The following is a 21,502-nucleotide window of genomic DNA, read 5'->3' as shown; positions in this document are numbered from 1 at the left end:
AATGGAGCTGCCAATGATCAGAGTTGGTTTCTCAGCGGGTGTGTCGCTGAGTGGGGAAAATCTGTTAGAAACATGAACAGGTTGAATGAATAAAATTATTTACAGTTAATCTTGCATTGCAGCTAAGGGACCTGTCTCAAGTAATAGGCTACAGTTATCTAATAATGTCACATATGCTGTATGTTAAGGTGGATCAAACACTAAGCTAATCGTAAATGTTTAATGGGGTACAGAGGAGCACAGTATTTATTTTCATTCTTTCATTACTTAAGGTAAGCAAAGAGTAGTAAAAAATCCACTTGTTATCCTGTAGATACACAGTATTATTAGGGGTGTGGGCTGTATTAAAGTTTCCACTGTTCTCCTGTACTCTATAATCACACAGTAACAACGAGCTATGTGTTGTTCTCCCATTCTCACTCTGTATTTACACATAAATATCAAAGCGTGTAAGGGGAAATATAAAAGGTATATTCTATTCTTTCTGGTTTATTTTCTGTGTTGCTTTCCTACTTCTTCTTCTTTTTACCCTCCTCTGGCAAGATGCCAGTGGTGGCCACATCATGATACCTCCTCTTTCTTCTTCTGTTTCTGGCAATAAAAGAAAAAACAACACATCAAATAATTGTTACTGGTTAAGTGCAGTAAACTTTAAATTGACTCCACCACCACACATAAAACTTGGTTTAATAACAATCACATTTAACATAAGCCTAAAATTCGGCTTAATAACTATCAAGATTATTATCTTAACCTATGTCATTTTAGGGAGTATAAATTAGCCTAGTGGCTAGCAGACTTTTCCTCTCCTCATAGCTTAACAAATTACATGTAGGCTATTATTTATACTGTGTCTTACTCACCGCTGATAAAGTCACTGCATCTCCCGACACCATGGTTGAATTTTCAGCCTGAATGTACGTTTTCTACAGCAGCTGCTCATAGTGACAGCAACAACCTGAAGGACTGCCGAGTCGTTTTCAGGTGGCAGAAGCGTAGCTCTGCTGCTGGGCGCATGACGTAAACACGTAAGTGCGAGCCCTCCCGGAACCCATACAGATTGCATTGCAGCTCGAAAAAAACTGCCTTTACACGAAAGTCTATGAGAGCGATCTGGGCGAATTACAACCAGACTGAAATCGCACCAACAGCAATGTTCAGAGTCAAACTGTCTGTCAAAAACAGTCATAGCTAACTAACAGTGTGGTAGAAAGTGTGAGAAACATCGCCTGCCTTTCCCGGTTTGGTGGTGCGTCGCCCGGTCGCCCTAATGAACAAGCCGCCCCTGTAACCACCCATACTATAAGACTCAAAGTGAACATGCCAGCAACAAGACAGGGATCATTTCATATAACACTACACCTAGCATTGTATTGGTTGAGGGATACTGAAAGGGTTATTGCACAAAAAAGAGTAGAGCAGAAATCTGAGAGCAAACGTTTTATGTGCGCACTGAAACAGCCTGACCGCAAGAAGAATTAGAATAGTTTTGAGGGAAATCTGAACGTGAAATCAATAAGTCATGCTCTCAAGCTGAAAGGCCCTGCTCGTGAATAAACATAGGAAAGTAATTATGGAGCTAGAATTGTGTCTTTATTACATGCGAGAAAATAAATGATCTGAGAGAGAAAAAAAAGTTTGAGAGAAAAAGTTATCACACTGATAGCAAAAAAGCATTTCATGAGAGAAAAAAGAATATTTGAGAGAAAAAGTTTTCATACCAATAGCAAAAAATAATAATATTTGAGACTAAAAAAAAGTTTTGAGAGAAAGTATTTTCTCATAGAACATAAAAAAATAATAATTTTTAATTTTTAAAATTATTTCTGAGAAAAAAAAATCTCTCTGCAGACCTACTCACACACCAGTAGTGAGCACAGACCATGCTACATCGTAAATAGCCTACACCACCCCCTGCTTCCAACTTCTGTGTGTGCTAAATGAGTGAGTGAAATGAGCGACAGTAGCTACAGCTCTTGGATCACAAGTTAACTTGAGCTATCACCGTGGCCACAGCTGACTGCACGCTGTGTTGGGGCAGAGTGTAACTCAGATTGAACGTCCAGACTGTTTCACTAACAGGCTGAATGACAAACTGTTCGTCTCACAGCAACTCGACGTCAGGTAAATAACGATACATCATACAAATGTTGACTGGGAAGCTGATGTTGGTAACGCTAGCGAAGATAGCGGAATATAAAGGTGATTGATGGTACGAAGCTGTGTCACAGGTTAATCTGGGCGCCTCCACTTAGCGGTCCATGAATGTCAAACACCTCAGCCTGTTTCCCTATGAAAGTAAGAACACATTTAAACCGACCGTGGCACAAATCAGACAGACAACATGAAGATTTGGACGGTTTATTGAGGTTTTCTGGTGTTTTTGAACAGCGACACAGTCGCCTCCATGATCACGCTCAAAGTTCTCGCTTTGAACTCATTTGCAGGTGGGAGAGGTCCCTGTGAATCATCATGCAGCTAACGATGTAGCCTGCAAACTACACTCAGAAGCATATATCTACATGACGATACATTACAGAGACAAACAAAGTAATCAGAACGTATTTCCTGGTTTGCAGTCAATGGATCCTGTAGCCACGCCTACGGCACATCTGGGACTATCACCAGTTAATTTTGCCACCAGTTAAACTGTCACACCGGCATCTATCTAGGTGAACCGAACAATGGTGTAATGGTTCAGTTCGACTCCCAAGACAAGACGATGCTCACCCGACTGGCCAATAGGAATGTGGGCCCGCCCATGACACAATTTTCACAGCAAAAGCAAAATGTAAGAAATTGCATCAAGAGCAAAGAAGAGTTTTGAGAGAAACACTTTTGTTTTTTTTAGAGAAAATGTTTTCACACTGATAGCAAAAAATATATATTTGAGATTTTTATATTGAGAGAGATTATTTTTCTCAGAAATACTTTTAAAAATTTATATTTTTTTATGTTCTATGAGAAAATACTTTCTCTCAAAACTTTTTTTTTTCTCTCAGATCATTTATTTTCTCACATGTAATAAAGACACAATTCTAGCTCCAATCACATACTCAAACCTATGGTGGCTCCCAGGGCTCAGTGAGGAATACTTTTGCATTCCCTCGCAATATGTTTTGCATTCCCTCGCAATACTTTTGCATTACCTCGCAATATGTTTTGCGTTTCCTCGCAATACCTTGCCGTAGCAGCATGAACATTTAGCCTATAGGCTAGTGAGTGGACAGTATTGCATAATGTGAGTTGCAAGGTCTTGATCCACAAACTGAATAAAAACGAAATGCCGTTTCTTGCGGTCCAATGTGCTAAAAACAAAGTCACAATAGCCTATTCAACTTACAAGACACAAAACAAAAAATAGACATGCTGGCCAGCCAAAAGAAAGAATGGCATTTTTAATGGTTTAATGCAGCAGTCATTAAACCAAAGTTACTTTGAATCATTTGTGATTTTTAATGCATCTTCAGTAGGTTATTTTATGAGCTTTTCACTATTAGTCAGGCCCGCACAAATAAGATGGTAATTTACAGTATGACACTAGACGAGACAGCTGATCTGTATACTGTCAGGGGAGTGAGAATGGCATGCGGGTCTGGAGCATTATAAAGTGCGTAGCCTAATAGTGCAACCCCAAAAAAGTATGTTCACCTGTATAGCCTGTTTCTAACCTATTTAAATAATAGCAGCATCAGAAGTAGGCTACTTAACATTAGCGGAGCCCTGATGGCTACAAGCTTATATAAAAATATAAATATAAATATAAGCCAGTAGCGGGATCAGCCTAATAATAGTCGGCTATGTAAACAGTGTGGAAGTGCCGTAGCAGCATGAACATTTAGCCTATAGGCTAGTAAGTGGACCGGATTGCATAATGTGAGATTTGTAATATATCGTATAAAACCTGAATCTATTGTAACATTAGTCCAGCAAGGGGACCTCTGTTTATGTTTAATTGATGACATGGGCTGGTGCTGTCAATAGCTTGTCTTCAAGAGAAACACATCTGTCTCGATGTGTCAGAATTGATCAATAGCTGACCCCTCATGAAAGCAATAACAGCTGTTTCTTGAAGGTAATGCAACTGGCAAATTAGTGTGAGCCCCATGACTAATGTGTTTCATTGACTTGGTCTCCTGTGAACAGAAACAAAGTGGAGCACAAAAATGCCAGCGGTCATTCACAACCTAATTTTTTATTGTCTCAGAAATTACCTTTATGCCAGACTCATCTTTGATCCAGTCCCATCTTTGCAGCAATCTATTCTATGTTTTCTGTTGTGAAATTCGGCAGTCAGGTGTGTACAATGGGCATCACACACATCACACTGAACATGCCGACCACATAAGCGCATAAAGAATAAAGGACTAATCCAACCACCTTAAGAAATGAGGGAGGAGGTTAATTGCTATGGAAAAGAGCTCAGATCAGTGTGGCCTACAGTATTTCCAGCACTGTCATGGGAAATTTTCTACATTGTCTCATGGGTATCTGTCACATCCATAGACTGTATATAAAATGTTGCATCACAGCTGAATAAAACACACACAGTTTGTATTGGCTTTGTACATTTATGTGTGTGTTTATGCTCTTTGCTGTTATTACTACATCTATTAAACGTTAGTATGCTCACATGGATACACACACATGCAGAGGCAGAAGGACGCACATGCATCAGGAAATGACAAATCACAAAATTCCCTATATCAAATGGTCAAATTCAATCAGTGGATGAATAATGCAACCATGAAGTGTTTCATGGTTTCCAATTTCTGTCTCAGTCACTATGTTGCATACTTTGATCTCATGACTCTGTAATTTCCCTTGACACAATTTTATGAGCAGGCGGGACAGAATGAAATAAGCAGCAGAGAGAGGTCAAACAGTCTGTCAGACCAATACTCAGGTGTGATGGAAGCTCAAATGCAATATTGCCAGCTCTGATTCACACACTAATGAGCTATAAATCCTCTCATACATCTCCAACATGGATTCAACACAAATTATCAAGTGGGTTCTCCTGCTCTCTTACAATTCGTCAAGTACTAAATTCTACTGTAAATTCATATTTAGAATAACAAAGCTTCTGATTGGTTGCCCTCATATCTAAATGATGTTTGCCAATGAGTACCAAATTAACTTACTTATGAAACAGTTGCAGTTTGGTTAGGTTTAGGCACAAAAAATATGTGGTTCAGTTTTGGAAAGCATCATGGTCTGGGTTAAATGAGTACATTATGAACATAAGTTACGTAAGTCACGTGATGTTACTTAAGTTAAAATAGGACAACAACAGCACTCTGAACAACACTCTCCATGGTGAAAGTCCTGTATTTGCCCCATCCAACCACCCCAGTGTCCTCCCTACATAGAGTTTTTTATACTACCTTATGACTTTCTCATTTGCTCCTATCATAATTACTACAGCCACTACAGGTCAACAATACGGCTGTATTTGGGGGGAATACAGTCTGACTCTGTTAAGTTGCAAGCCTGGAGCTATTGCAAAACAGAACAACAAAATGGACAGCTCCAACTGTTGGTGAGTATAAAAGTGGCATTACAATGATAATCACTTTTTTTATTTTGTTCAGTTCAACTAAAAGATGTAATTTCTTTTTTCACATCACCCTTCAAATGCTCTTCAGGAAGTGCATCAATAAGCAAATGCATCACTGTTAGTAACGCGGTGATGCTCGGCATGGATTCGGACTGACTTCAGTTCAGCAGTAAGAGAAGTTGGTTTCTGGTTGAAACAGTTACGTTCACTTAGTACAACTCAAGACACGTTTTTCAATGACAGTGCAGAATTAGAGACAGACCCATACCGAGACGGAGCGGATCCTGTTATAATCGGCGAAACCGCCAATTGCGTAAGCCAAGCGGAAAAAAGGTGAGGATCACGTCTTCATCCTCAACATTTTTCCTCTTTACACTCCTGCTCAAAAAACATTTTATGGCAGCAGTCGCATCACCAATAGAAAAAGAATTACTGGAGTATGACCATGGGGGAACCTATGTTCTTCTTTGCCCAGGGCCTCCAAATCACTAAAACCACCCCTGAATACACTGGGCTAAATACCAACAGGAAATAGTCAAATTGAATGCAAAAACAAATCTGTGAGTGGTAACAGTAGCCAAAAGGTTTGGAAAGTTGGCAGCCGATTTATGGCCAAATGAAGAAGAAGCATGAAGTGCCCATCACATCTGACTTTAGCAGAATAGCATTAAACATCTCTCTGCAAATAAGAAATCTTCATATCTCAGATATAACTGTTGTGACGGAGTACCGTCACTACGGTTGAGCATGCACTCATACCAATAATCATGGCTCTTTGGCGTCAAGTTGCATGTTTGGTAACCTGTAGACCTGGATTTGAATCCAAGCAGTACGGTGACTGCTCGCCCCCTTTGCTGCAAATGTGTTTAATAATAAATTGTCAAATTAAAAAGAAAAACTTTTACGAACAAACAAAATTATTTTAAATTCATACAGCAACTTTACAGTGTGTAACACTGCATCTCATTGCACTGATTGCACCCATTTTATCAACTACAGTGAAGATAAAAGAGTCCAGGCAGGACACAGTATAAAAGATACTGATTGCCTCTGCGAAGAACAGGATGCTAATGTATCTTCTAGAGTATTCTCACAGCATGATGAGTATAAAATAGGCAATACTGTTTCTAGACAGACCAGAGCAGTCCCCCCAATCTGAAAAAGAATAGAGATTCAAGAGCTTAAACGACATCAGAGAGTCTTATTTTCTCCCACAGGCCTCAGTGCCAACCATTGTCACCAAGAGAAGATTAAAGTGGACAAAAACCTTTTGACATGAAGGGAGCAGAAAAACACTTTTAAGAGCTCTTTGGAAAACACTAGGGGAGAAAAGAATGTGTTTTTGGTTTAACAACAACACAGCCCACAGTTTCACATACCCAACGTGGTCTAATGCAAATAGACTTTCAAAGCAAATCAGCATCCATGCCAGTCTTAAAGAAACAGCCTTCAAATTAACATTTAGATGGAAGTGACACTTCAGGACTTCACGAGTCAGAGATCAGGGAGGAGTGGGTGGAATAAAAAAACTGCATCCATCAAAGTCATTTTGCATGCCCCACGGAGAAGTATAAAGTGGACTCTAAGTTAAATCCCCCAATTAGATTAGAACCCATTAACTCAATTATTGACAGGTGTGTCTTATGATCTACCACGGAGAGGCCTGGAATCATCTAGATCTGCTTATTTTAGTCTTCGCCACTGGGTGTGTGAAGTACTGTTATCCTGTTACTGCATTTACACATGCAGAATCCCCTTTGGACTTATTTGCAAGAGATTCCAAGCTGTGCATCCAGCCCTAGCCTGTATACAAATATAGCTAAATCTTCACCCTGCAATTTCTCTCTCATCTTTGCAATCTCACTCTCTCTTCTCACCCTTGCGCACTCTCCTTTTCTGTCTGCCTCTGGTCAATCATTCTTTCATAACATCCCTCCAGTATAAGGGCTGCCGCGTCACTGTCCCCTCTCAACTCCAGAGTGGAACTTCTCTCTCTCAGGCCATGAAAGCCTGCATAAATGGATGACTGACAGCTCAATTAGAGAGACAGGAGAAGAATAACAGTGTGACTGTACTCCAGGCACTATCTGCTGATCTCCTCTACTGGAAACACAACTACACAGAGGAATAAGTCTGTCATCTCATGTCCTTCCACGAACCTCCAAACAAGCAGAACTGTCGTACTGTGTTTTCAGGCTTGCATGGTCAACTTATTGTGGCCTTCAGTTTTAGCCATGTTGTAAAGTTGAATAAATTATGTGAGATAAGGAAACATACAACATGACACACGGAAAATACATATACCTCTGTCTCATTCTTTTTAAATTATTGTCCTTCTCTATGTCTCTCTTTATATGTGTTCCACAGCAAGGTTATCTCTTTTTATTCAGCCTAATTCAACAAGCGAGTGCAGGACAAGCATGCAGGATCAACGGGCAAAATGATTTAATTAAACTGTTAAAGTAGGTAGGGGTGAAGGGATAGTTGATATGAACAAAGATGGTGACATTCAGGAAACCTGCTCTTTACACACATGCTGATAAACGTTCATCAGCATCTGAGAAACATCTGAATAATAATAATATAATAATAATAATCTTTATTTGTAGAGCACTTTTCAAAAACAAGTTACAAAGTGCTTCAACAAGTGCAAAGACAACAATACAAGCAAGAAAACATTGAAAAGACCAAAATACACGTTTAAGATAAATATAAAATGAGTAAAATAGAATAAAATAAAAGGGATAAAATAAAGTCAAATAAGATCGGGAAAGGCTCTTCTATAAAAGTATGTTTTAAGAAGGGACTTAAAAGAGTTCACTGACTCAGCCGACTTGATTTTCTCGGGCAAGCTGTTCCAGAGCAGGGCCCTGACTGCAAACGCTCTTTCCCCTTTAGTTTTCAGTCGAGACTCTGGAACAGACAACAGACCTCTGCCCGAGGATCTCAAGGTACGTGCTGGTGCGTATGGGACTAAAAGTTCAGAAATATAACAAGGCGAGAGGCCATGAAGAGCTTTAAAAGTGATCAATAAAATTTTAAAGTCAATTCTAAAACACACTGGGAGCCAGTGTAATGAAGCTAAAATAGGGGTGATGTGGTCATATTTCTTTTTTCTGGTTAAAAGCCTGTCAGCTGAGTTCTGGACAGTCTGGAGTCGATCAGTAGATTTTTGGGTTAAACAAGTGAAAAGGCTGTTGTAATAATCCAGGCGTGATGAGATGAAGGCATGTAAATTTTGCTATATTTCTAAGTTGATAAAAACATGATTGAACAAGCTTTGTGGTGTGCTGTTCGAAATTTAAATTACTATCAAACCAAACACCAAGGTTCTTTGCAACAGGCTTAATGTGATTTACTAGGGAACCAGCAGATGGCAGTATTTGTTTTGCCATCTGCTGGGACCCGATGACCAGGATTTCTGTTTTGTCTGAGTTCAGCTGGAGGAAATTATTTGACATCTATTTTTTAACTTCACAAAGGCAGTTGTTAAGTGAACTCAGCATTCCAGGATCTGTGGATCTGACGGGCAAGTACATTTGTGTGTCATCAGCATAAATATGAAAAGAAATACCATGTTTATGGATAATATGTCCAAGGGGAAGCAGATACAAGGAAAACAAAATGGGTCCTAAGACCAACCCCTGAGGCACACCATATTTAACTGGACAGAACGAAGAGACATAGTTGTTTACAGATACGCAAAACTTCCTATTTGACAGGTAGGATGAAAACCATTCTAGGGCAGTACCAGAGATCCCCATCCAGTGCCTCAGTCTGTCTATCATGATGTTGTGATAAATGGTGTCAAAAGCAGCGCTAAGGTCCAGGAGTACCAGGACTGAGCACATGCCTTCATCAGCAGACATTAAAAGGTCATTGGTGACTTTAAGCAGGGCAGTCTCAGTACTGTGGTACTTCCTGAAACCAGACTGAAACTTTTCAAATAACTTGTTATTTTCCAGTACAGTGAGCAATTGTTTGGACACAATTCTTTCTAGAATCTTTGCAATAAAAGTTTTGAAATTGCTCTAAAATTTTGTGGGAGGGAGGTATCTAAACCAGGTTTGGGTTCACGCAAGCCGTATTAAAATAATCAGGGACACAACCAGTAGATAGGGAGCTGTTAAAAACAGAGATCAAATGGGGCCCACCAGAATCCATTACTTTCAGTAAAAACTTTGTAGGTATTATATTAAGTGGGCTGGAGGAAAAGGAGAACAATGAAGACAACGTTAATGATCTTTTGAACAATGAACAATATTTAATCATTGCAAAGTAAGATTTCAATGCTTTCGTGTGGCCAACTGACTGATGGTCACACCGATAAGTGTGACACAAATTTTCCACACATAGAGACATGAATTCATTTTAAATTCTCATAGAGTGACGCTGAGCAGTGTTTTTTAAAATGTGTTTTCTCTCATTCTGGTCCACCTATAGCCACCATGGGCTCCCTGCTGTTAGTAAGCCAACTGTGAACGTCCTGCTGACTTGTCAGGGCGAGATATTGTCCAGTCACCTTCGCAGCTGTCTGCAGCTCTGAGTGGAGCTCAAACATAGTGAGAGCGCAACAGTCAGGTACTGGGAATGAATGACATCCAAATACAATACAGCAGAGGGTGCATGTCATGTTGTTCAGCAGTGCATAGGGCATGTGACTACCTGTGATGTATAGCAGGACGTCCATCCAGCCCTGCAGCACATCTGAGCCAATATTCATTCGCCTTTCGGTCGGATGAGAAACCTCCCCTGCCATGGCATGTTGTGGATCAACAGCCCCTGGCACTCTTTCCCTGTGCTCTCTGTTAGTCCAAAAACAGGGCTGTTTTGATTACCACGGGGGTTAAAAAAAAAACACTCATCAATAATGTAAGCATGCAATTAATGACTTCCCCACTTCTGTCAGATCTCCCATCCCGAACCCCTGCACGGCTGCAATCCTCCCACCTCACCCTCACACTACTACATACAGGAACAGGACAAATATGGAAATGGGAAGTCATTATTAAAACATAGTAGTGTTAACCTTTTGTGAAATGCACTATTTGGATTCTGGCCTGGTGCTTTTTTGTTGGTGCCATGCCCTCCTCTATCAGGCCTCAGTCTCCAGAGGCCACAGCCATTGATATCTGTAGTAGTCCCCCTGCCTGCTTTACAGTTATGATCTCAGACTTTACTTTGCTGAAATATTCATGCTTGTTTGCATTCTGACTGTGTACACCAATACCAACACAAGTGTAATTGCTTGTGTAATTGCAAGAAAAATGATGGGTTTGATAGGAGCACTAAATGTGAGTTGTTTTTGGCTGATGATGATGTAGGGAAAAACATGTTCACGCATATAAAGTTCTTTTTCAGGATTTAAATGAATACTAAATGTTACCCCTAGCCTGTGTTGATGTCATGAGAAATGATTAAGTATCTTTACTACAATGCCAGAGCTAACAAACAAACTAACTAACTAACAAACTGAATGTATTGTTGCTTGGCGGTAACTGTATAAAAAAAATCACAAAATCTGTGCTTATAGAATTTCATCTCAGCACCTGTCAGAACCGTTTAAGACCAGCCATGAAAACAATTTCAAGAGACCCTCTGAATCATGTGTTACTCATTGTGTCAATACTTGTATGAAGATGTGTCTGTCTAAACAACACATCTGGATTTTAGTCTGTCTGTCTGTTCAGTGACTGTACTGAATCACTTCTTGATTTGTGTTCACAGCTAATATTGACACATTGTATTTTGTATTATAAGTAAATATAAACACACCACATATCCAGTCATGCTCTTGAACATTTTCGAATATATATTTGTATTTGTATTCATTTAAATTAATATAGCATGGTGGGAAATTAATTTATTAATTTATCCCATCAAATATCCAAAACCTGCCCATATATATGTTTTCATTCCACATTTTCTGTATGAATGGGTATTGGGCAGTCATTTACAAACACACAGCTGTGTAACCTCTACGTTCACACATCACATTCTATAGTGACATGCAGAGGCAGCTGCTATCTATATAATTACTTCCTAAAAAGATTAGGATCTTGACAGTGACCATGTTGACCGGTCAGTGGAGTGGAAAGGCATGGTGGCAAAGAGATGGATAAATGAGACATCTGTATTTTTAACACAGGTCAGGTTTTCAGGTTTTAACTCAAACTACTGCCAACTGTGGTTGAAATGTAATCTTTAAGAAAATTTCCAAATATGTTTAGGGATGAGTCCGAAAACCTATGCCCTTATGACGTTGACAAGACGTTTTTTTCATGATGATGATGAGTTTGCCTGCGTGTTCGGTAGGGGGGCGCAGCAGCTCTCAGTAGCATCATAACCAGCAATGAGTAGCCTTCAGCACAACGTGATATAAGAGCTGATACCCCACCTACGCTCCAGTTGCTGATTGGCGTTACGCAGGTAACCAGCTATTATTTATTACCCCAAAGCTTGGACGCCTCATTTATCAGTGATCTCACTACAGGATCTATCCGTTTCCACTTTCACCTGCACCAGGGCGCACGCAGCTGACTCTTTTACCAAATAACCTGCTCGACTGAAAACAGGTAAAGAAAACATACTTCGAAAAGCCTAAGTAACATGTTTATATATTTCTTCTGTTGTAGACAGTTGTCTTTTTCCGTTTTGGATAAGTCAGTTGAAGATTTACCATGACTTTTTGGAGAGGAAAACTTGGGGACAACGTGAAATTATTGCCCTCATATTTTTGTCTTATGCTCTCGTATGCTTTACGCATACAAAAGACAAGACAGATCAAGACAGTAATTTACCAATTAGATGTAAAAATAAGTTTAATGAACTATATATTTGTTAACCTCACACCGCGCGCTTTTACGCACCAATTACGGAGCGGCTCATGAGCAAAAGGTACAATTGGTTCCTTGATGTTTTTGTCTGTAAGGTAACGACATGACAAAACAGAATAGCTGTAAATATTCTCCCACAGGTGGTGCTGAGAAAATGAGGAGAGGTTTGCTGCTGGTGACTCTGTTCCTCGTCATGAAACTTCGATACAGCCAGTCCAGATGCGAGGAGCCCGGATCGCGCAGATCAACTTCAGATGTAGGTTTCCTGGCGCGTTCCGACCAGGCAGATTTTCAGATCATCTTTTAACACAAACTGATTTTTTGCTTCTCATAATTGCAACAGACTGCAGGTCTGGACAACATCAAGAGGAACATTCTGAAGAGGTACAGCGATTTGGACTATGACAGCTTTGTGGGTCTGATGGGCAGAAGAAGTGCCGGTGAGTCTTCATTTCGACTGACAAACGTAGCCCGCTGGTTACAGTAATTTTAAGTTTATAGTTGTAATAATAGTCATCTTAATGTTAATAATAATATACTAAATAAACAACATGATGACAATAGATTTTGTGTTGTGCATTTTACCGTATATTTGGGAATTTAGTTATGATCTGTTCTCTCTTTTCTTTCCTTTTTGATTTCATTTTATATACATTAGATGGAAACGCTGTACAGTCACCACAAAAAAGTAAGACCTTTGGTAGTGATATAAAGTACTTGCTTTCTTTAAATTCTTTGAAATCATCATAAAACACAATTAAATGCTTCTCATTCTTCTTATCAGGGGAAATGAATGACATTTTTGTTGGTCTCATGGGAAGGAGAAACTCAGAGTCTGGTGAGTCTGGCAATTCACAAGAGTGAAATATCCACAATAACCCTGTTGGCATTGGAGATTCAGATTCAGATTTAAGATTTTCTCTGGTGTTCATCACACAGCAGCATATCTTTATGGGACTATCTTGTAATATCTGCTCTCACAGATAATGGCCCCTGGAGGAGAGAGTATCCAGAAAGGAGAGGCATTTTTCTCAACAAGTGCAGGCTGAGGTGAGTGTTTCTTCTTTTTCACTCAGTAGATGGACCATCACTAACCTGCTAATAGAGGATGAAACCATGTACTTATATACACATGTATGATGTGTCTTGTTGCAGGTTTCTACAGGGGCTGTAGACACTACATACTGAAGCAGCTCTCATCACAAAACAATGACAGAAGACCACAGAGAACACCAACAATGAACTAGATGTCTGATGGAAATGACTGAATGATAACGATTCACATTGTAAACCTGCCAGGTGGCTTACGAAAGTGACCATAAACTACACAGATTGTATTTGTTTTATCTGATGATACAACCTAATTAGAAGTAACAGCTGATACATACAACATTTCTTTATCATGTTATTCTTTTTCTTTAAAGTTCAAAATAAACATCATTTTTATACATAATTTATTCATTTTAAAAATCTGTGCATTTTCCAGCCATTTGAGTGATTCTTTAAACTCGGCTCTAGCACAGACACTAATGTTCAATCATACTTGTTCCAATGTTTATATAAAATGACATGAAAAGAGGGATTCATCGGGGCTTTATATAATACTGTGTTCTTCAGAAGCTACAGTGTTCTCAAACAGAAGCACAGAGGGTTTTAAGTACGCACTTCTATATCAGAGCATCTCATATCTCTCAACATTTTCACAGCAAAGTTGTAGCTTTTCTTACTGAAACAAACATTGAATTACTGCTCGCTGTGGACGAGTCTGTCTTAAGTAATTAACCACAAAGTATCCAAAAGGAAATTAAATGACAAAATCTTATTGTAATTTATTTTTTTTTTTAAGTTTTATATAACTGAAATGTAACTTCAGAAAAGTAACAAATGAAGAATGCAGAATAGCAAAAAGGCCACATAGAAAAGAAGCTATGTTGAAGTTGTGACACACACTGCCATTTGTTGCTGCTTTCCATTTCAAGAAATAAATTGAAAATAATGACTTAAGAATGATAAAAATCTTTTCATACACCCGGTACTGTATTATTGGCTCTGATCAGGTACTTGTAAAATACATTGAAATAATAGGCTATGGGCCTCTTGCTGCATCAAGTCCAAGCTCAAACATCTGTGACTGTGTAACGTAACAAATTCATACATTTAAATACTGATTATGTCTAACATAATAAAGATAAACTAAAATATTAATCCAGGGTAACAAAAGCCATATGGAGCTGCCACTGAATCATATTTAAATTACATTTACAGTGTCATACTGGATGGAATATACTGTTATTGGATCAAGGAAGCCCTGTAAGAAGGAAGCACTAATCAGCCAAAGTACTGTGCAGCCTAATACACCTCTCTGGCACATCTGCGCACATTCAACACCAGCTGAAACACAGAATCAGCGATGCCTGTCTTGTGTGACAGCAGTCCTGTTCTCAGTAAAGCGAGAGTTTAGATTGTCTTTCCCCTCTTTCTCTGACTCCGTCTCCGCTTCAGTTTGGTTTTCATTGACCGAGAAGACTGGAGTAGCGTGACTCCTTACATCTGTGCCCTCCTGAATACTTTTAATTCTCACAGTCACGGCAGTCTGTGAGAGTGGGCCGTGGCTCAGACCCTGGCGTAGGGAGGGCCGGTAGCGTGGCCTGTAGCCATATGCTCTCAGGTGATAGGTGTAGTACTCCAGTGTGTACATCAGCTCTGCTTCAACATAATGGAAGGACACTGCCAGGTCAGAGCAGCACTGTGGACCCTGAGGAAGAATAACACACCCACCACAAATACAAACATACATACATACATACATGTTAGCACATTGTATGGCACACACATTCATAAAAAGATAAAATTTAAAATATTTTTAAAAATTTAAGATGCGACATGTAGCATTTTAGCATGAATAACTATTAGACATATAAAAAAACAAAACCAATTGTCAAATGTGGCAGCCTCTATTATCCACTACACTGCAATCAGTTTTTCCTGAACAAATTTCCTGAACATTGCTTAATATCACAAAAGAGAAATTGACTACTCATTTGTACAGTGAATAGTCCTTACAATACTCACAACTATTAACTACTGAGAAATAACTAATACATGAAAAGGGAGAATTTCAAGTAGGAACATTTTGAATAGATTATTTGAACAGGATTATGAGTAAATAAAGTACTATTCCATTGACACGAGGAGCCAAGCAATTGTCTAAATTGTTGTGATTACTAGTACTAAGTCATTGTAAAACAAACAAATGAAAAAAAAGATGTATTATTGTATAAAAATGCTACATGTAGCACCTTTCATGTGATTTTACTTTCTCATTAGCATTTCTTTGACAGGATAAGTCAAACAAATCCCACGAATAGACTGAAACCAACAATATGCTAGTCTGTTCCTCCCCCATTTTGTGGCACCCAGCCCCAGGCCTGCAGTACATCTGTTGTACAGTTCACAAATATATATAAAAGTTTAAAAGCTAAGTAATTTTCTGAAACAGCTGGGAACTGAGGTTTTTAGCAGACGTTTCTCAAACAGGAATAACTAGTAAATTTATTGGGGACTAATTCAGCTACGGCACAGCAGGACCCAGCCACTTTATTTTAGGTACACCTGTTCAGCTGCTTGTTGATGCAAATATCTATATCAGCTAATCACATGGCAGCAACTCAATGCATTTAGGCTAGTAGACATGGTCAAGATGATTCGCTGAATTTCAAACCAAGAATCAGATTGGGAAGAAAGGTGATTTAAGTGACTTTGAACGTGGCATTGTTGTTGGTGCGAGACGGGCTGGCCTGAGTATTTCGGAAACTGCTGATCTACTGTGATTTCCACGCACAACCATCTCTAGGGTTTACACGGGATGGTCAGAACAAGAGAAAATATCTGCATGCACATCACATCGAACCTTCAAGCAGATGGGCTATAGCAGCAGAAGACCACACCGGAAGCCACTCCTGTCAGCAAATCACAAGAAACTGAGGCTACAATTGGCATGAGGTGAACAAAATTGGACAATAGAAGATATGAAAACGTTGCCACACTTTCTGCCCCTTAGAACCCATGTTCATCCCTTTATGACCACAGTATACCAATCTTCTAATGGCAACTTCCAACAGGATAAGGCACCATGTCACAAAGCTCAAATCATCTCAAACCGGCTTCTTGAATATGACAACAATATGAGTTCAATGTACTCAAATGGATGTGGTGGAACTGGAGATTCGCGTCATGGACGTAAAGCCGACATGTCTTCAGCAACTGGACCAAAATCTCTGAGCAATGTTTCCAGCAGCTTGTTGAATCTAGGCCAAGAAGAATTAAGGCAGTCTGAAGGTAAAAGGGGGGTCCAATCCGGTACTTGCAAGCTGTACCTAATAAAGTGGCCGGTAAGTGTAAGTTGGAGTCAAGTGTCCATGTTCATCTTGATGAAAGCTGCTACCCAGCTCATTTATCTTAACAGTTTTTAGACAACAGAAGTCTATGGCACAGATCTATAACCTATCAAGATTTGGCTGCAAAGAAAATACTTGTTGGTGGTAACAAGTGATTGCTGTTTTTGGCTTTTTTGTTTTTGATCACATTTCCATTTTGCAGTCTGATTAAAAAAACAAAACGTATACAATAATAATAGTATTAAAAGGAAACTTGTTTTCTTGTTTACCCATTGAACAAAGCAGATCCATACAGTGGCAGGAAGTGTGACAGGATCATGGACCCATCTCATTTTAATTGCAAAGTACAATAAATTAGTTGCATCATCAGCAACAAATTGGCCAATTTTCCTTTTGTTGACCGGACATTGTCTCTTCTGCAATCATCTACTTTAAAATGAACTTATTATTTTTCAATTCGCTTGTTTTATACAGGGGTCAGGTAGAGAATTTCAAAGTGCCAGATAATCACAAATTCATTTATTTAGTTATTATCTAACACCTACAATTTGCTTAAAGCATCAAAAGCTAAATAAGCAAAAACAGGATGTTTGTCTTATTAAAGGTGGTACCGATAAACCAGCTTTTATTACCTGCTTTTACTAGAGCTTACAGTGGAGAAATAGACAAGATATATGGGGAGAGAGGTTGGTATGACATGCAACAAAATGCGTCTTAACCATTAGTCTACTGGACACGCCATTCTTAGGTATTCTGAATGGGTTTCATGTATATTTGTTTGCTTTTACCATTTTTACCAACTCGTACTGTAGTACCATTTTGCAGCACTAGCTCACAAGTAAAATAAAAGTAAAGGGACTTGCCTCAACAATTGGGTAGTAACAATAGCTCCAGTACCAGAAGCTCTTGGAGAACTTGCCAGTTAGGTGGTGCTCTGGCACAAATGGATGGAAAGTTTCTCGATGCAAAGTATCTCTGGAGTCGCCTGCCAGAACGCCCATCTTCTCCAAACACTGCCCCAGTGCTAGGTCTTCTACAGGGGTGGTGTGTGTGCAAACTTTGGTCCGAAACCCTTCCACAAATCTCTTGAGGGCCTCTTTGCTGAGCACATATCCTGCCCCTCCACTCATGTAGCCTTGCTTGGTGTAAGGCTTGAAACGTTTACCAAAGTAGATGGGCTCTTCAGGGGTGTGGTTGGACAGAATCCAGCGCAGGTTGTCCACCACCACGTAGGTGTCATCGTCCGCTTTTAAGAACCAATCTGCTTCATTCGCATGGTGCTCGTAGACATAATGGAAAGCTCGAATGGTCTTCCAGTAGAGCTGGTCACGGCCCTCCTTAGTGCCCAGGCCCACAGTGGGGAAGTCTGGGTCCTCCACAGAGCTCATGAACACCACCACGTTGCAGTGGCGACTCCAGGTGGCCCTGACATGGCGGGCCCTGGTCTGCAGGTTATACGGCCCTGTCATCACCCAACAGAGAACACGCACCTTCTGGTACAACATATCTGCCACCCAGCTGTCTTCACCTAGAGGGGTACAGCAAACAGTGCAATACGAAACGTTAACTGGTTTGCAGTGGAGCTATTGTATGTGTAGTTCTACCAGGAATACTGCACTACCCTGGCACTCCTCACACATGAACATGGCTTCTCCATATCCAATCAGTTTACTCCACATTCTTCCCGTGTTTTTGTCCATTCTACCGCATTTTGCTAGGTGCTTATTTATTTTATTTTTTTCCCGATTGTTGTGGGGGGTTTGGGTAATGGTGATGTGTGTAGCCTAACCAGGGACAGGGGTTGCAAATTAGCTTAAGCTAGAAACCCTATATGCAACACATTTGTCCAAAGTTATTGTAACCTGTTACAATGTGTTTCGTCTGCATTGGCCCTGACAAATAAAATATATAAAAAAAAGACAGTTGAGTAAGAACTCAGACAACCTTACACAATTTTCCTGCAGTGGCACTAAGACTCAACAGACTAAAAAGACATCAAAAGACAGTTAAAAGGACCAAAACATGACACAATTATATAAACATTGTTTTTTTTTTGGTCTCCAAGGCTACTTCCAAACCAATCCAAGTGTCCCTCTCCCTATCTGCTCATCATATCAGTTTGTGATGTAGTGTATCATAATGATTCTCCACTTCTCCACCACCACTATCACCAGCTATCAGACATCCCAACTTATCTTCCAGTCCATTATCTCACCTACATATATTTGCCTGCACAATCACTCACAAATATATGAGGTTTGTGCCCATAATGGAATTTTAAGCAAAATAGTATTGCTTATAATACAGCGATATGGAGACTAATAATTACTAGAAAATACTCTATTTGTCACTAAATGAGTGTATCTGTAGAGGACCAGTGTAAAGTACCTGCATGGTGAGGGTGGAGCAGGTTGATGAGAGCAGCTCCCTCCTTCCTCCAGCTGGTTGGCCTCTCCCATAATGGTGTGGCTTTTTCCTGAGCCTCTGACGGCATGGGGTAGCTCCTCTCAAACCACACCTGCCGCAGGAAGAAGTAGATGCTGCAGGCCCCCACCAAAAAGCCCAAAGAGAAGGCCCATCTGGAGCTGGAGCTCTTCATGATGACACTGTCTCCAGCACCGTGATATCCCAGTTACAGCATGTCTGCATGGGAACACAGCACACCAGGACAGACTTGATAGACAACTTTAAATGTGTTTAAAGTTTCTCTCTAGCTAGTGATCATTGACATTGCTCTGTATTACTTGTATAAATGCTTGATTTTGAGCTGGCTGCATGTAATTGCACATTGAGGTATGTTATGCAATCATAAAAAGGTTTTAAGATGAACTCCAAGCATTATATTTTTTTTACAAATCGTTGTGTCAGAAAAGGCAATAAGTTCCAATGGCATTCGCACAACAAGACTTTGTTTTTGATGTGGTTTGAGTACATTGTGTTAGCTTAAAAATCATATTGGACACACTTTACAGACCCAGACTAAAACACATTATAAGCTTTGCAACCTAGATCCATCTCTCAATTTTTGCCTTACTTCCTTATCTCCATCTCTGCGTTATTGCAATACATTTGGACATAAAATCTAAAACCACAGACAATTGTCTCACTTAGCTGAAAATCAATGAGTCTTAGTCACAGTTATTTGAATAGATGAATCGAACTAACTAGCTCGCCAGTAAAATGATGCTTTGTGCCATTAATCACTGTGGAGAAGCTCAAGGATTTTATCTAGATGTCATCATCACTCATGCCTTCTCCATTTATAGGTTTAAGACACAGGCTGATTTAAATACATGTACACTAATCTCTAATGTAACGTATGAATGCACTTCGTCATTTTGACATGAGGACTTTGTGGACATGGACTTTACACTTGACACAGAGTTAGTTGTGTCACTGCCAAAAATAAGTAGTCGATCTGTTGCCTCACGGATGAGTTTAAAGACCCGAAATCTGAAGGACTAACATGACGATGACAAAAATGTACTCTCCGTGTATGATGCTTCCCTTCATTATCCTGGAGATTTATAAAATTAGGCGACAATCCAGTTACCCTAATCCAGGCACTACATCAGTTTATACGCAACCCCCCTCACGACTGTGATTGCTAGGACAGCGAAACAAGGCCATGTGGCATACAGATCTGCTACAAATACAATTCGGTTGAAACATTAATACACGGCCGCAGCTGTGTTTACATTTCCAGTCAGCAAAAATATGTTTATTTAAGATCTACACCCGTATGTGTGTTATTTACCTCTGCTGGGGGATCAGTCATTTGTGAGCACGATATGCTTGCAACGCCTTACGCAGCGAAAGATTGCCTGCTGCACCTGTCACTTATATCGCCACATTCATCCGACGTATTGCTTTTGATTGAAGTCGTCCCTATGTTGCGTCGCCAAATAAGATGATTAGTAAGAGGAAAGCCACCGTAGCCTACAGATTTACATTCTTCAGCATCACGGGCTAAAGCTCTGAAAATTGCGGCCTCTCATTGGCTCGCTGCTGGTGACGTGTAGAGGAAGCCGCTTTTCGCGTCCTGAAATGCATGAACGGCAATTAACTTATGGTTTAAGTTTGTGTAAGGTGTATTTATTAATAGTGAAATGTGTCATTTACATATGCTGAGAGAGAACAAGAAAGAAAGAGAAGTAAAGACGTTTCTCTCAATCTCGGCCACTAGGTGTCACCCTACCAAAGCTTACAACATTAACATCTTCAAGCCTTAGGCAACAGTCTACACACCTCACCACCTTACATGCGTCACATGAATCCATATGTAGTGGTCGAAAAAGTACATTTACTCAAGTACTGTATTTAGCCTATAATTTGGGGGTACTTGTACTTTACTCAAGTAGTCTATGTCCAGTTTCCATATCATTCTTGTCCTATACACTTCAGCGGGAAATATTGTAGCCAACGTTTTACTACTTGCTTTGATTTTTTAATTCAAAACACATGATCAACGTATTGAATATGATTTTTTTTATAGATTAAAAGCCTCTCATACCCTCACATGGGTTTTCAGTTATGCTGATGATTACTCATGTTGGAGCTCTGCTGGGATTTACATGAGGTCAACAAGTACCAAGAACGAATGTAACAGGAGAGCTCCAGAAGTCCCCCAAAATTATTAATTTTTATCTTGCCTCACACGAAAATAACTTGTGTGTACAAATTAGTATCTTTTGTGCATAAGATTTTTA

General features: G+C 39.7%; 2 protein-coding genes and 1 long non-coding RNA gene across 3 annotated transcripts; 1 reads left to right on the top strand and 2 right to left on the bottom strand.

The window, feature by feature from the left end:
- Positions 1–212: 212 nt before the first annotated feature.
- LOC119906190 lies at positions 213–1,095 on the bottom strand. Its single transcript, XR_005444940.1, has 2 exons — positions 864–1,095; positions 213–591 (listed from the first exon to the last, which is right to left on the bottom strand). It is a non-coding gene; the product is annotated as an uncharacterized LOC119906190 (long non-coding RNA).
- Positions 1,096–11,926: 10,831 nt separating this feature from the next.
- On the top strand, positions 11,927–14,395 carry tac3a (tachykinin precursor 3a). Its single transcript, XM_038723483.1, has 7 exons — positions 11,927–12,135; positions 12,537–12,652; positions 12,740–12,836; positions 13,055–13,084; positions 13,181–13,234; positions 13,380–13,446; positions 13,552–14,395. The coding sequence occupies exons 2-7, from the start codon at positions 12,551–12,553 to the stop codon at positions 13,568–13,570; spliced, it is 369 nt and encodes a 122-aa protein (XP_038579411.1). The 5' UTR covers positions 11,927–12,135; positions 12,537–12,550; the 3' UTR covers positions 13,571–14,395.
- On the bottom strand, positions 13,973–20,790 carry c1galt1a (core 1 synthase, glycoprotein-N-acetylgalactosamine 3-beta-galactosyltransferase, 1a). The gene is made up of 4 exons (XM_038723482.1): positions 20,551–20,790; positions 19,182–19,436; positions 17,657–18,321; positions 13,973–15,151 (listed from the first exon to the last, which is right to left on the bottom strand). Exons 2-4 carry the CDS (start codon positions 19,390–19,392, stop codon positions 14,801–14,803), a joined length of 1,227 nt encoding a protein of 408 aa, XP_038579410.1. The 5' UTR covers positions 19,393–19,436; positions 20,551–20,790; the 3' UTR covers positions 13,973–14,800.
- Between the last annotated feature and the right edge of the window lie 712 nt (positions 20,791–21,502).

Source organism: Micropterus salmoides, unplaced genomic scaffold (genome assembly GCF_014851395.1).
Source record: "Micropterus salmoides isolate LMB-PRFRI ecotype aquatic unplaced genomic scaffold, ASM1485139v1 Ms_hic_scaffold_16, whole genome shotgun sequence".
In the NCBI taxonomy this organism is placed as follows: domain Eukaryota; kingdom Metazoa; phylum Chordata; class Actinopteri; order Centrarchiformes; family Centrarchidae; genus Micropterus; species Micropterus salmoides.
This window is presented reverse-complemented; position numbering and strand designations above follow the sequence as displayed.